General features: G+C 46.5%; 1 protein-coding gene across 2 annotated transcripts in view; it reads right to left on the bottom strand.

Annotated features, from left to right (window-relative positions):
- LOC308676672 (protein arginine N-methyltransferase 5-like) overlaps positions 1 to 14,838 on the bottom strand; it is a 35,085-nt gene extending 20,247 nt beyond the window's left edge. The window contains exons 1-6 of one of the 2 annotated variants that reach the window (XM_081342658.1): positions 14,662 to 14,838; positions 6,112 to 6,230; positions 5,240 to 5,325; positions 3,990 to 4,124; positions 3,146 to 3,261; positions 39 to 88 (exon numbers count right to left, since the gene is read on the bottom strand). In XM_081342658.1, the coding sequence (XP_081198784.1) occupies positions 39 to 88; positions 3,146 to 3,261; positions 3,990 to 4,124; positions 5,240 to 5,325; positions 6,112 to 6,230; positions 14,662 to 14,816 (661 nt within the window). In that variant the 5' untranslated portion in view covers positions 14,817 to 14,838. Of the gene's footprint in view, positions 1 to 38; positions 89 to 3,145; positions 3,262 to 3,989; positions 4,125 to 5,239; positions 5,326 to 6,111; positions 6,231 to 12,708; positions 12,736 to 14,661 lie in introns of those variants that run through there. The other variant, XM_081342659.1, reaches the window with a different exon arrangement.

Below are 14,838 nucleotides of genomic sequence, written 5' to 3' on the forward strand. Positions count from 1 at the left end.
AGCGAAACGGCACGGGAACTTCTCGTCTCGGCACTTACCCACAGCCACACGCTTGTTGTAGTCGCACAATGTTCGGAAGCTGTGCCACCTGCAAAAAAGAAGGGAGCGAATTGGGGCACTCAAGAAAGACTGGCCTTGCCCATCTCTCTCTCTTTCCCTCTCTCTCTCCCACACTCCCTACCTACCTCTCTCCCTACCCCTCTCCCCCACATTCCCTCTTTCTCCCTCTCTCCCTCTCTTTCCCACTCCCTCTCCCACATTCCCTACCTCTCCCTTGCTCTCTCCCTCCGTCTCCCACACTCCCTACCTACCTCTCTCCCTCCACCTCTCCCCCACACTCCCTCTCTCTCCCTCCACCACATTCCCTACCTACCTCTCCCTCGCTCCCTCTCTCTCTCCCTCCATCTCCCACACTCCATACCTACCTCTCCCTCCCCTTCTCTCCCTCCCTCTCCCCCACACTCCCTCTCTCCCTCCCTCTCCCACTCCCTCTCCCTCCCTCTCTCCCACATTCCCTCCCTCTCTCCCTCGCTCCTTCCCTCTCCCTCCATCTCCCACATTCCCTACCTACCTCTCTCCCTCCCCTTCTCTCCCTCCCTCTCTCCCCCACACTCCCTCTCTCCCTCCCTCTCCCACTCCCTCTCCCTCCCTCTCTCCCACATTCCCTACCTATCTCTCCCTCGCTCCTTCCCTCTCCCTCTGTTTCCCACACTCCCTACCTACCTCTCTCCCTCCCCCTCTCCCCCATACTCCCCCCTCTCCCCCATACTCCCCCCCTCCCTCTCCCACTCCCTCTCTCCCTTCCTCCCCCACATTCCCTACCTACCTCTCTCTCTCCCTCCATCTCCCACACTCCCCCTCTCCCTCCCCCACTCCCTCTCTCCCTTCCTCTCCCACATTTCTTTCCTACCTCTCCCTCGCTCCCTCCCTCTTCCTCCCTCTCCCTCCCTCTTCCACACTCTCTCCCTCCCTCTCTCTCCCTTTCCCTCCCTCCCTCCCTCTCTCTCTCTCCCACACTCCCTCCCCCCTCTATCTCTCTCTCTCCTTCCCTCCCTCTGTCTCTCTCTTTCGCCAGGAAGGGCTCACAAAATTAGCAGGTGTGGGGTGACAATCGCCAGGAGATGACTCACTAATTGGAATAATAAGCAATTCCCCACTTCACAATCCTCACAATAGTAACAGATTTGTTGTTTGTGTTTCAAAGCTGCCTAAAAGTAGCGCCTCGAGGCCGTTTCCTCTTACAGAGGAAGCACTCGAAATAAATAAACGAAGCTGTCGCCTTACAACCCACAATGGTGCCCGAAATGTCGGCTGCTAAGTGAGACAGGCTGTTAAGTGAGTTTTTGCCAAATTTTACGACCTTTCCTGTCAAGTGAATCGCTGCGGTCATTAAGGTGATCAGACGGTTGTTAAATGAATCTGGCTTCCCCAGGGACTTTGCTTGTCAGGAGGGTGCAAAAAAAGGGATTAACATGACCCCGGGACAGTGCAACCGTCGTAACTATGAACCAGATGCCAAGTGTCTGAATGTTGAGTCTGGGGATGCTGCAATGGTCGTTAAGTGGGAAAAACGGTCCTAAGTTTGTTTTCAGTCACTAAACGAACTGTTGTTAAGTCAAGGACTAACCTGTACTGTCAAATAGGAACACGTGGTTTTTAAGAGAATAATCCAAGGCCACATTTGACTTGACTTCTCTCTTGAGATAAATTATATTATAGTGGTGAATTAACTGAATTCAGCACTTTATTTCGGATCCAGCGAGACTTATTCCTAGGAATGCAAGTAGTCCTCGCTTTATAACCGTTCGCTTAGCAACCGTTCAAAGTTGCAACGGCACTGAACAAAACTGACTTACAACCGGTCCTCGTGCTTACGACGGTTGCAGCATCTTATGTGATTGCCATTTGCGCCCTCCCTAGCTGGCTTCCGACAAGGAAAGTCAATGGGGGAAGTTGGATCCGCTAAACAACAGTGTGATTCGCTTACCGGCCGTGCGAAAAAGAAGCCACAAAATTGGGTGCGACTCAACTTTGCCTAGAACCAGAAATTCTGGTTTCCCAGCTGTGGCCGTAAGTCAGGGACTACCTCTACAACTCGGTAGCTATTTGAAGTTCTTGAGAAACTTAATTTAACTGTTCGATTCGTCCCATGCAAGTAGTCCTCGACTTACAACCGTTCATTTAGTGACCATTCAAAGTTGAAATGGCACTGAAAAAGTGCCGTTTTCCACACTTACGACCTTTGCGGGATCCTCATGACCACGTGACCAAAATCCAGATGCCTGGCAGCCGATTTTCTATCTGTGACGGTCGTTGCAGCGTATCACGGTCACGTGGTTCCCCCTTTTGCGACCTCCTGACCAGCCAAGTCAACGGGGGAGGCCGGATTCACTTAACGACCGGGTTACTTTTTATTATTTTTTATTATTAATCATTTTTAATAATCCATGATTTTATTTTTTTATGAAAGCTCCAAGCACATGGATGACATATCATGTTCCCTTCCCTTCAGACAAACCTTTCCATACTGGTGTAGGAGTTATCAGCCAGTGGAACAGGCTGCCATACAAAGTGGTGCTATATTCTTCCTTGGAGGTGTTCAAAGAGGAACCTAAAAACATATTTATTTGAACAAGCCGGCCTGGTCTGATGGGTTGAGGGGTATTTTAATGTTATTGTATTAATGTATTGAATTGGGCTGTAATATTTAATATTTTTTAATTTTTGTATGTTGTATTTTATTGTATTGCCCTGTACACTGCCGAGAGTCCTTTGGGAGAAGGGTGGTATAGAAATTAAATAATAATAATAATAATAATAATAATAATAATAATAATTATTATTATTATTATTATTATTATTATTATTATTATTATTATTATTATTATTATTATTATTATTATTTGATTATCCACTGCAGTGATTCACTTAACCCCGGTGGCAGGAAACATCGTAAAAACAGGGCAAAACTCACTTAAAACAGCAGAAATTCTGGGCCCCAACCGTGCTCGTTGAATCGAGAACAATCTCGGCAGCTGAGTAGCTACTCAAACCCGCTTGAGCAACTTGATTTGATCGCTCAGTTCATCTCGTATTTCAAACATCGGCCAAACTTCCCTGGAAGAAAGACTTCTTTCTCACTTACCACTGCCAGGTCTTCTCCTCGCCCACGCAGTCCTCTTCCCCGGCCTGCAGGGCCTCGTTTTCAATCACATCGTCTCTCAGATCTTCTGGGGCCAACAGCGGCACTCGCATCCAGAACTGGCACGGGAGAAAGAAAAGGAGCCTTAAGTCTGCGGTGGATAGGTTTACATGTGTATGAATAATGCAGAGAATAACGAGAGTTGGAAGGGACCTTGGAGGTCTTCTAGCCCAACCCCCTGCTCAGGCAGGAGACCCTAGACCAGGGCTCTTCAAACTTGGCCCTTTTGTGACTTGTGGACTTCAACTCCCAGAATTCCTCAGCCAGGCACGCCGGCTGAGGAATTCCGGGAGTTGAAGTCCACAAGTCACAAAAGGGCCAAGTTTGAAGAGCCCTGCTTGTGGACTTCAACTCCCAGAATTCCTCAGCCGGCGTGCCTGGCTCAGGAATTCTGGGAGTAGAAGTCCACAAGTCATAAAAGGGCCAGGTTTGAAGACCTCTGCTTGTGGACTTCAACTCCCAGAATTCCTCAGCCGGCACGGCTCAGCTTGGAAACCTCTCCCTTTTCCCTCAGCGTGGCTGGCTCAGGAATTCTGGGAGTTGAAGTCCACGAGTCATTAAAAGAGCCAAGGTGGCCTACCCCTGCTCTAAGAGTAATTGTCACATCCCTTTTAAGTTATTTCTTGCTAAGATCTTCCCTGCTTTTGCTCGATGAGAAGAGAAAATAATGTAAATTTAAATAGGAAGGAAACGACGTTATCAGCTCGGGCACCGTAGACGTTGTGCGGGTCTCTGGTTGTGGTGACATCTTATCTGAGACAGACGACAGATATCTCGCTGGACGTACCATGGAGGTGTGGTGGCCGGTATGGATGTGGTTACACAGGACACGTGCCAAGTTGGGGTGGTCCGCCTGGGTCAAGGGAATCAGGAAAGCGGGGAGGCCTAAATAAGCCCCGAAGTTCAGCTCCTCCAGCATGGCCTGCAACGGAGAAAAAATAAAAAATCAGAGATATTAAGATGACAGCTTGCAGTCCTGCACACTCTCCTGGATTTACAAGCCTTCGTTGAGCCACCGCTCAAAGTTGCCACGGGTGACCTAGGACCAGTGTTTCACCCTTACGACCGTTGCAGCATCCCCCACGGTCACGTGATCAACATTCAGAGGGCTCGGCAACCTGACTCGTATCTACGACGATCGCAGCAGTCTCCCCGCGTCACGCGATCCCCTTTGGCGACCTTCTGACAAGCAAAGTCAACGGGGGTGGGGGAAGCCGGATTCGGTGAACAACCCGGCGACTAATTTTAACCACTGCAGTGATTCGCTTAACAACGGTGGCAAGAAGTGGTTTTGGTCAGAAAATGGAAGTAAATGCTGGTTTCTGGCAAATAAATAAATAAATAAATAGACACCGCGTTCATGTGAAGGCGTCGGCCGTACATCAAGGACCACCTGTATGCCTCCAATTCACTAATCCGGGGGTCTTCAAACTTGACAGCTTTAAGACATGTGGACTTCAGCTCCCAGAATTCCCTAGCCAGCCAATTGCCAACTTTTAAGACTAGTGGACTTCAACTCCCAGAATTCCCCAGCCAGCAAACTGCCAACTTTAAGACTAGTGAACTTCAACTCCCAGAATTCCCCAGCGAGCAAATCGCCAACTTTAAGACTAGTGGACTTCAACTCCCAGAATTCCTCAGCGAGCAAATCGCCAACTTTAAGACTAGTGGACTTCAACTCCCAGAATTCACCAGCCAGCTGGCTGGGGAATTCTGGGAGTTGAAGTCCACTAGTCTTAAAGTTCCCAAATTTGGAGATTCCCTTCTCTAAACTACTGTTTCCAGTAGCTCTGAAGTAACTACAGCCATCATCTGTCAAAATAATTGTTTCTGACGCAAAATTAAATCCAGACTACAACATGTTCCCATCCTTTCCCATGCATTCTGTAACTGATTCTGAATCAATGGATTCAGAAGACTAGCCCAGTAAATTATATTCTCCGAGGTTATTCTTCGCTTCTTGTTGCCACCATACAAAAAATGTGTCTGCATTACCGAAGCATCCACGATACGTCTTCCCTTGCCAAGGTCACTCACCGCCTCCGAATTCCTGCGAACTTTCTCCAGTTCGGAATCTGCCCGGATCCACGGCGATAGTTTTCCCACAATCAGCGTGTTCCAGTCTAAGGAGGAACAAGGTATCGGGTACGTTCGCACAAACATGGAAGTTGGTTTATGCTGGGAATGGTGTAGGCAGGTTAAAACCACCCAAATCACATGCTAGAAAAATCTGACTCGTAACAATGAATAATATCTGTGCCAAACCGACTTAATTAAGGATTCACCAGGAATTAAGCAATTCCACTATTTTCTCATTTTTAGTTTTTTTGTTTGTGGTAGCACAAAACAGGCCAGGATTGTGTATAAGTGAAGTTAGAAAAACAGAAATGCCTTAATTAAGCTTCCCGGATCTCCAGGTACGTTTTTATAAATTACAGGTGAGCTGGGTGACTCTGGACCAATCAGAAGGAGATAGTGAGTTCTAGTCCCGCCTTAGGCACGCAAGCCAGCTGGGTGACTCTGGACCAATCAAAAGGAGACGGTGAGTTCTAGTCCCGCCTTAGGCATGCAAGCCACCTGAGTGACTTTGGGCCAATCACAAGGAAATGGTTCTAGTTCCGCCTTAGGCACGAAAACCGGCTGGGTGACTTTGGTCCAATCACCAGAAGATGGTGAGTTCTAGTCCCGCCTTAGGCACGAAAGCCAGCTGGGTGAATTTGGGCCAGTCCCTCAATCCACCTCACAGGGTTGTTGTTGGAGGATGTGTTTGCAGCCTTGAGTTATTTGTGAAAATAATAAAGGCGGGATATGAATGAATGAATGAACGAACAATGAAAGAACATCCTGCAATTTTTTTGACCTCTATGTTTAGGGACATTAAGTGAAATCAAGTTTCCTGACGTTCTCACCTCTCCCGGAGAGTAATAGATCAGAGCGAGTCTGCGGTCCTGGTCGGTGTTTAGCTGGCTCCTGGAAAAATTCTCTTTTGTAGCGAGGATGGAAAATCGGCATGCAGAGAAAATCAAATCTACGGAATAGGTGGGGAGGGAGGGGGAAAAAAACCAAACAAACAGGCATGTGAAGACCCCGATGTTGGAAGACACAACGTGGCTGGCGGCATTTCCACAACAGACCCAACTGCAAACGAGTCAGCTACATTTTAGCTTAATGAGACTTTCAAAATGATAATAGTTTCTCAACCTTGGCCGCTTGAAGATGAGTGGACTTCAATTCTTAGAATTCCCTAGCCAGCCATGGTCTACACATCTTCAAGCAGCCAAGGTTGAGAAACACTGATATGTGATAACAAAGATGCATTGTGAAAAAAACCTTCCTTGACTAAGCCAAGGCTCTTCAAACTTGGCCCTTTGATGACTTGTGGACTTCAACTTCCAGAATTCCTCAGCCAGACACGCTGGCTGAGGAATTCTGGGAGCTGAAGTCCACAAGTCATCAAAGGGCCAAGTTTGAAGACCCCAGCTTGTGGACTTCAACTCCCAGAATTCCTTAGATAGCCAGGGCTGGCTGAGGAATTCTGGGAATTGAAGTCCACAAGCAGGGGTCATCAAAGGGCCAAGTTTGAAGACCCCTGCTTGTGGACTTCAACTCCCAGAATTCCTTAGACAGCCAGGGCTGGCTGAGGAATTCTGGGAGTTGAAGTCCACAAGTCATCAAAGGGCCAGGTTTGAAGACCCCCTGGACTAAGCCTTGGATAAGAACACTTCTGAATCTTCTACAGGTAGGCCTTGACTTGTGACCGTCATGGAGACTGGAATTTCTGTCGTATCTCATGACAGTCATAAGTCAAAGCATCCACATGACTTGGCTGATTTGATTATTTCTCTAGTGGTTGTTAAAAGAACATGGCAGTCAAAAAGCAAACCCCAATGGACCTCGGAGGTCTTCTAGTCCAACCCCTTGCTCAGGCAGGAGACCCCTATACCATTTCAGACAGGTGGCTTCCATTCTCTTCTTAAAAACTTCCAGTGTTGGAGCATCCATAACTTCTGGTGGCAAGTTGTTTCACTGGTTAATTGTTCTCACTGTCAGGAAATTTCTCCTCAGTTCTAGGTTGCTTCTCTCCTTGACTAGTTTCCATCTGTTGCTTCTTGTCCTGCCTTCGGGTGCTTTGAAGGATAGCTTGACACCCCCCCTTTTTTTGTGGCAGCCCCCTCAAGTATTGGAAGACTGCTATCATGTCTCCCCTAGTCCTTCTTTTCAGTAAACTAGACATACCCAATTCCAGTTCTTTATAGAAGTTGTGAATGCTCCAACACTGGAAGTTTTTAAGAAGAGACTGGACAACCATTTGCCTGAAACGGTATAGGCTTTCCTGCCTGAGGAGGGGGTTGGACTAGATGACCTCCGAGGTCCCTTCCAACTCTATTATTATTATTATTATTATTATTATTGTTGTTGTTGTTGTTGTTGTTGTTGTTGTTGTTGTTATATATATAGAAGGGACGCAGTGGCTCAGTGGGTTAGGACGCTGAGCTTGTCGATCAGAAGGTCGGCAGTTTGGCGGATCAAATCCCGAGTGCCGCGTAACAGAGTGAGCGCCTGTTACTCGTCCCACCTAGCAGTTCGAAAGCACGTAAAAATGCAAGTAGTAAAATAGGGACCACTCCGGTGGGAAGGTAGCAGCGTTCCGTGCGCCTTTAGTCATACCGGCCACATGACCACGGAGACGTCCTTGGACAAGCGCTGGCTCTTCGGCTTTGAAACGGAGATGAGCACCGGTCCCTAGAGTCGAAAACGACTAGCACGTGTGTGCGGGGGAACCTTTACCTTTTAGTTATTATATATATCTTAGACTCCAGCCCCCTAATCATCTTTGTTGTTCTTCTCTGCACTCTTTCCAGAGTCTCAAAAAGGTTTTTTTTTTACATCGTGGCCACCAAAACTGGATGCTGAATTCCATGGCTGGCCTTACCCAAACAAAGCACCCCACCATTCTCCCTGATGGATTTCTTCTGCCGTGTACGGTCATTTCTCGCACCGAGGGCCATCTGATCTGCTGAGCTGTGAAATGTTAATTTCCCCACAACGCGTTATTCGCCGCTGCCCTGTCTCCTCCTTTCTAATGGCTCTTATTATTTGCACCATGCCCGTTTCAGTTCTGCCGATCGGAACTGTAAAGCCTCTCTGAGCATTTTGTATTAATGGACAGATGGCGTAACGTTCATTCTAATCAAAGCAATCAGACAATCCTGATCGACATGCATTTACCAATAATTTTTTTTAAAAAAATAAATAAATCTCCGAATGAAATACGGGTAACTCAGAACAGCTCAAATCCCATCTCCTTTTTTTTTTTTTTTGAAAAAATATCATTAAGAGTGACAATGACGCTTATCTCCAAAGCAGTTTTTTTAAAAAAAAATTATTCTTTTTCTTTTTTTTCTTTTTTTGTTTTACGATAGCTCTTAAGACGCCTGGAACTGCCTCCAGACAAATGTTTATCCGCTGGAATCGTTTTGTTTTTCTGCTAACAGGCGGCCAAAATGCCTCAGATAAAAGATTTACGGACTGTAATTCCCAAATGTTTTCTGTCGGCTCCTCGAGGTGCCCTAAGATGTGGCTTTTTTTGCTGAATCGAGAGTTGATCACAGCCACCCCGCTGCAAATGCATCCTGCACATTTTGGGGGGGGGGAGATTACACTAAAAAAGAACGAGGGGGGGGACAACGGCCAGATGGACCGAAGAACTGGGCAGCCCAGGAAAGATTGCACAACTGCAAGGATCCGAAAGAGATAAGGAATCCAGGCTTTGAAATGGAATGTAAAATGCGAAAGTTTTGGGCTGCATCTCTGGAGCGAATCAGCCGCAACTGAAGTTGCAGATCACTGCTGGCCTCCATGCCCAACAGGAACACCCCCCCCCCACACAAAGTGGACTTTGGGCCGTGGCTAGAACAACCAAACCAAACTCGGAGGGAGGGAGGGAGGAAAGAAGGTAAAAAAACAGGAAGGAGAGAAAGAGGAAGGGAGGGGAGGGAGGGAGGAAGGTGAGAGACAAAAGAAAATAGGAAAGAAGGAGGGAGGGAGGGAGATGAGAAAGAAAAGAAGATAGAAAAGTGGAAGGAGAGGGAGGGAGGGAGGGAGGAAAGAAGGTAAAAAAAGAGGAAGGAGAGAAGGGAGAAGGGAGGGAAGGAGGAAGATGAGAAGAAAAAGAACATAGGAAAGAGGGAGGAAAGAAGAGGAGAAAGGAAGATAGAAAAGTAAAGGGAGAGAGGGAGAGAAGAAGAAAGGAAGGGAGGGAGGGAGGAAGATGAGACAAAAGAACAGAGAAGGGAGAGAGGAAGACGAGAAAACTAGACAGAAAGAAGGGAAGGAGGAAGTTGAGACAGAAAAGAATGAAGAGGGAGGAAGGAGAGAGAGAAAACAAGATAGAAAAGAGGAAGGAAAGAAGGGGAGGGAGGGAGGGAGGGAGCGAGCGAAGGAAGAATTTCATCTGCAAAAATCCTATCTGGCAACGGACTCCTGGAAATGCAGCTTGCCAATCACTCTATGACTGCAACACACTCACAACACGTTCAATGAATTCACCCTGGTGCCTAAAGCGTAAATAATAATAATAATAATAATAATAATAATAATAATAATAAGAAGAAGAAGAAGAAGAAGAAGAAGAAGAAGAAGAAGAAGAAGAAGAAGAAGAAGAAGAAGAAGAAGAAGAAGTAGTAGTTGGAAGGGACCTTGGAGGTCATCTAGACCAACCCCCTGCTCAGGCAGGAAACCCTAGACCATTTCAGGCAAATGGCTGTCCAGTCTCTTCTTAAAAACTTTCAGTGTTGGAGCATTTACCGCTTCTGGAGGCAGGTTGTTCCACTGGCTAATTGTTCTAACTGTCAGGAAGTTTCTCCTTAGTTCTAGGTTGCTTCTCTCCTTGAATAGTTTCCATCCGTTGCTTCTTCTCCTGCCTTCAGGTGCTTTGGAGAATAGCCTGACTGCCTCTTCTTTGGGGCAGCCCCTGAGATACTGGAAGACTGCTATCATGTCCCCCCCCTCGTCCTTCTCTTCGTTAAACTACACATACCCAATTCCAGCAACCGTTCCCGATATGTTTTAGCCTCCAGTCCCCCAATCATCTTTGTTGCTCTTCTCTGCCCTCTTTCTAGAGTCTCGACATCTTTTTTACATCGTGTTGACCAAAACTGGATGCGGTATTCCAGGTGTGGCCTTACAAAGAGGTAGAGTTGATACAACACGTTAAGACCCTCACCAGCCTTCTTACATGGATCTCTAAAAGGCCATTTTATCCCCAAAAGATTTTGAATAGAAAGAATAATATCCTCCCCCTATGATAATATATTATTATTATAACTATTGCTATTATTATTACTATTATTATTATTATATGACTACTACTACTTATCCCCTAAGGCAGGGGTCTTCAAACTTGGCAACTTTTAAGACTTGTGGACTTCAACTCCCAGAATTCCTCAGCCAGCCCTGAGGGCTGGCTGAGGAATTCTGGGAGTTGAAGTCCACAAAGTTGCCAAGTTTGAATAGCCCTGCCCTAAGGTGAGGACGGCGTTCAGTCCCATAAGTTTCTACAGCACTATTTCTCAACCTCGGCAGCAAGGCTGGCTGGGGCATGCTGGGAGTTGAAGTCCACACATTTTCCAACTTGCCACAGTTGAGAAACGTTGTTCTGGAAGTTTCTACGCGCTTGCTTTTTGGTTTTTTTTCTGGAAGGCCTTTTGAGAGTTGATTCGGTGTAGGCCTTGGACGCAAGAAATGGCGCTGCTTATTCAACCGTACGCTGTTAATTCAGGGAGACCTCCGCTTGCCACAATCCATTTCGTGACCGTTCCAAGTTACAACGGCCCTGAAAAAAAGTTTGACTTGGGACCGTTTTTCACACTTATGACCAGCGCAGCACCCCTCCCCCCCAGGATCAAAATTCAGATGCTGGGTAACTGGCTCACACTTATGACCGCTGCTGTGTCCCAAGGTCACTCAATTCGCCTTTTGCGACCTTCTGACGAGCAAAGCCAATGGGGAAGCCAGATTCACTTAACAACCGGATTACTAATCGATCCACCTGCAGGGATCCGCTTTAACCCCTCTGGCAAGAAAGGTTGTAAAATGGGGCAAAATTCACTTTAACAAAGGTCTCGCTTAACAACTGGGGCTCAACTGTGGTCATAAACTGAGGACGACCCGCCTTACGTTACTGCTTTGAATTTCGCACGCCACTTACGAGTTCATTTTGAGGTTCAGCAGCCAATCCGAGTCATAACTAATTGCCTCGCCTGCCCCTTTCTAATTTTTAAGTGCACAACTCTTATCTCCGTTAAATTATAAATCCATTTTGGCTCTGGCCCCCTTTTTTCAGCCACCACCAGAGTTAAAATCTGATGTTGGAAACGTCTTTGCCCTGCTGTAGACCTAATCAATCGGTGCAATTTCCTCTTACAGCAATATAAATTTGCAGCGGGAGCTATCAACCATTTTATCTTTTGGCTGATCACCCTAGCCCTCCTCCTCACTGGGCAAAGATAGCATAAGACGGCCAAAATAAGCAGACACCATTGGTGTCTGGAACTCACTGGTGGGGAAAGAAGGAACAAGGATCTTCTTCTCTCTCTTTTCTCTAACCCAGAATCACCCTCTGAGAACAGTTTACAGGAACCAGGTATGGCCAGTCTAATGGATAGAAGGGTGCGAGGGGAGACAGGATAGCCGTCTTCCAGTATTTGAGGGGCTGTCAGTGAGAGGAAGGGGGTCAACCTACTCTCCAAAGGACTTGAGGGAAGGACAAGAAGTAATGGAATGGAAGCTTATCATGAAGAGGTCCAACCTAGAAAATAAGGAGAAATTTCCTGACAGGAAAAAAAAAATCAGCGGAATGGCTTTCTTTCAAAAGTTGTGGATGCTGCACCATCGAAGGTTTTTAAGAAGAAATTAGACAACCGCTTTGTCCAGGATGGTATAGGACCTCCTACTTAGGTAGGGGGTTAGACTAGAAGACCTCTAAGGTTTAGGTTTTATTGTATTTGTATACCGCCCTTCTCCCGAAGGACTCAGAGCGGTGAACAGGGCATACATAAAAATACAAGATACAAAAATTAAAAAAAGAGTCCATGAGGGACTTTAAATGTTAAAATCAGCACCTTGTATTGGACCTGGAAGCAAACTGGCAACCCACGAGGCTTGCAGGGTAGAGGTATAATATGTACTATCCTAGGAGCACACATAGCTGCTCACTCTGCTGCATTCTGTACCGGTTGAAACGTCTAAATACTCTCCAAGGGCAGCCCTATGTAGAGTGCGTTGCAATATTACTCTACAATAGAAAGCATTTCCAGATGTCCTGCAGGCACTGGCTAGCCAGACTTACTACCTTGTGAAAGCAAGTAGTATTTATTATAGCATATGCATGATGGCTGAAGCAATATTAACTCTGTAGCATAAAAATGGTCCACGTATGGCTAGAACCTATCCTATTTAAGCATAATTGTAGCATCAATAGGAAATGCTGATTGGTACATTCTCACCTTGAAACTCTAGCAGTTCTTCCCATGACTTAGTTAATAACTGAATAAAGTTGTCACTGTAATACAGAAAGCAGACAGCGGTATCCTTTCTACAATGTTAGTACTTACACAGCCTCCTGCGAGGATCTCTGCAGGCAGTGCAATGGAACCATCTCTCTCAGTGAATTTATCTCTGACAAAGTCATTGACTGTAAGCTGTTTTTCTGTATTATAGCAGAACATGATTTTTCCTGGCAAATCTACTTAAATACACAATGATAGATAGATAGATAGATAGATAGATAGATAGATAGATAGATAGATAGATAGAGATAGATAATTACACAGACAAACACAGTGGTACCTTGGTACTCAACTGCTTTGAAACTCATCCAATTTAGTACTCAGTGCATTTTGATGCTAAAAAATTTGTCCCGGTACTCATAATTTGTTTGGTACTCAACGCACAAGCTAGAACTGCTCGGTATTGGATGCCTTGTGGTTCACTATATCATTCCTTACAGGAAAGATTTGCTTGGTACTCACTGTGAGGATAGGGATAGGGATAGAATATGGAAGTGACCTTAGAGGTCTTTTAGTCCAGTGCCCTGCTCAAGCAGGAGAACCTATACCACAGGTCTGCAACGCGTGCCTCCGGAGCCGCATGCGGCTCTTTCAGCCATCTCCTGCGGCTCCCAGTCCTCTGCCATGTGCAGTCCAAACAAAAAAAAAAGTGGGACTAAAAAAGTTCAACCAATCAATTCAAATATGCAGGGTAGGTGCATATCTCGCCTTGGCTCCACTCTTCAGTCAAACCCTGTTCTGCACATGCACACACATTTTTTGCGGCTCCCAGTTTTTCCTTTTGTGAGGAAACCGGTTCCGAGTGGCTCTTTCACTGTTTCAGGTTGCTGACCCCTGACCTATACCATTTCAGACAAGTGATTGTCTAGTCTCTTCTTAAAACCCTCCAGTGATGGAGCGCCCACGGTTTCTGAAGGCAAGCTGTTCCACTGGTTAATTGTCCTCACTGTTAGGAAGTTTCTCCTTCATTCCAGTTGCTTTTCTCCTTGACTAGTTGCCATCCATTGTTTCTTGTCCTGCCTTCAGGTGCTTTGGAGAATAGGTTAACCCACTTATTCTTTGTGGTGACCCCTCAAATACTGGAATACTGCTATCAGATTCCTCCTACTCCTTTTTTTTCTCTAGGCTGGCCATACTCAAATCCTTCAGCCGTTCTTCAATTAACAATGAGTTCCAAAGTACCACTGTAAATAGATAATGAATGGATGGATGGATAGAGGATAGAGGAGGGATGGACAGATAAGATAAAACTTAGCAAGCTTTTTTTCGATCTCATTTTTGTCTTCCGAGGCAACTGTCATGGATCAGATGAACAACATAGAAGTTTGGTAAGTAAGTAAATAAAAAAACAAACTAAATCCATTTCAGCCTTACGGGTGTCATCAAATCTCACAACTGCATCTTCAACTCTCTAATATTTAAAATTGAATTTGAATTTTATTGAATTTATATACCGCCCTTTCCCGTAGGAAAGGTACCAGTATCCATCCCAGTCAACATTTCCCAGTTTTGGAGGGAGCACTCTGGGAGATACATTTGTGAGACAGACACACAAAAACACACACAATACCCCCCCCTGACTGTATTAGAATAACTCAGCTGAAGATCTCGCCACTTTTTAAAAAAAAAAATGTTAGCCTCACTTCCAGGTGGACTACAACTCCCATCATGCCATGCTTTCTGGCAATGATGGGAGCTGTACTCCTAGTACGTCTTATGGAGTGGGGGTCGATCTGGGGTCAGAGGTCATCCCAGGGGTGAAGATTACGGCCTTCAAGCCGGCCCGTGCCCTCCCCCTTCCCTCAGGTGACCCCAGGTAGAGGTCAGAGGTCATCCTGGCCCGAATGCCGCAGGTCAAAGGTCGCTGGCGGAGCACGTGGCTCTCCTCACCCTTGTCTAGCAACCGCCCCCAGGGTGCCCGCCACTTCTGGGACGCAGCTCAGGTCTCTCCCGCAGGAGACCCGAGCCACGCCGGCTGTCCCCGGCCCCACCGCGGGCGAGGCCGCCGCCGCCGCCACCATCGCCGCAGCCGTAGACGCCGCCATGGCACGCCGCACAGGGATCCAA

The sequence above is a fragment of the Vipera berus genome (genome assembly GCF_964194415.1).
Source record: "Vipera berus genome assembly, chromosome: W".
NCBI classification, from domain to species: Eukaryota; Metazoa; Chordata; class Lepidosauria; order Squamata; family Viperidae; genus Vipera; species Vipera berus.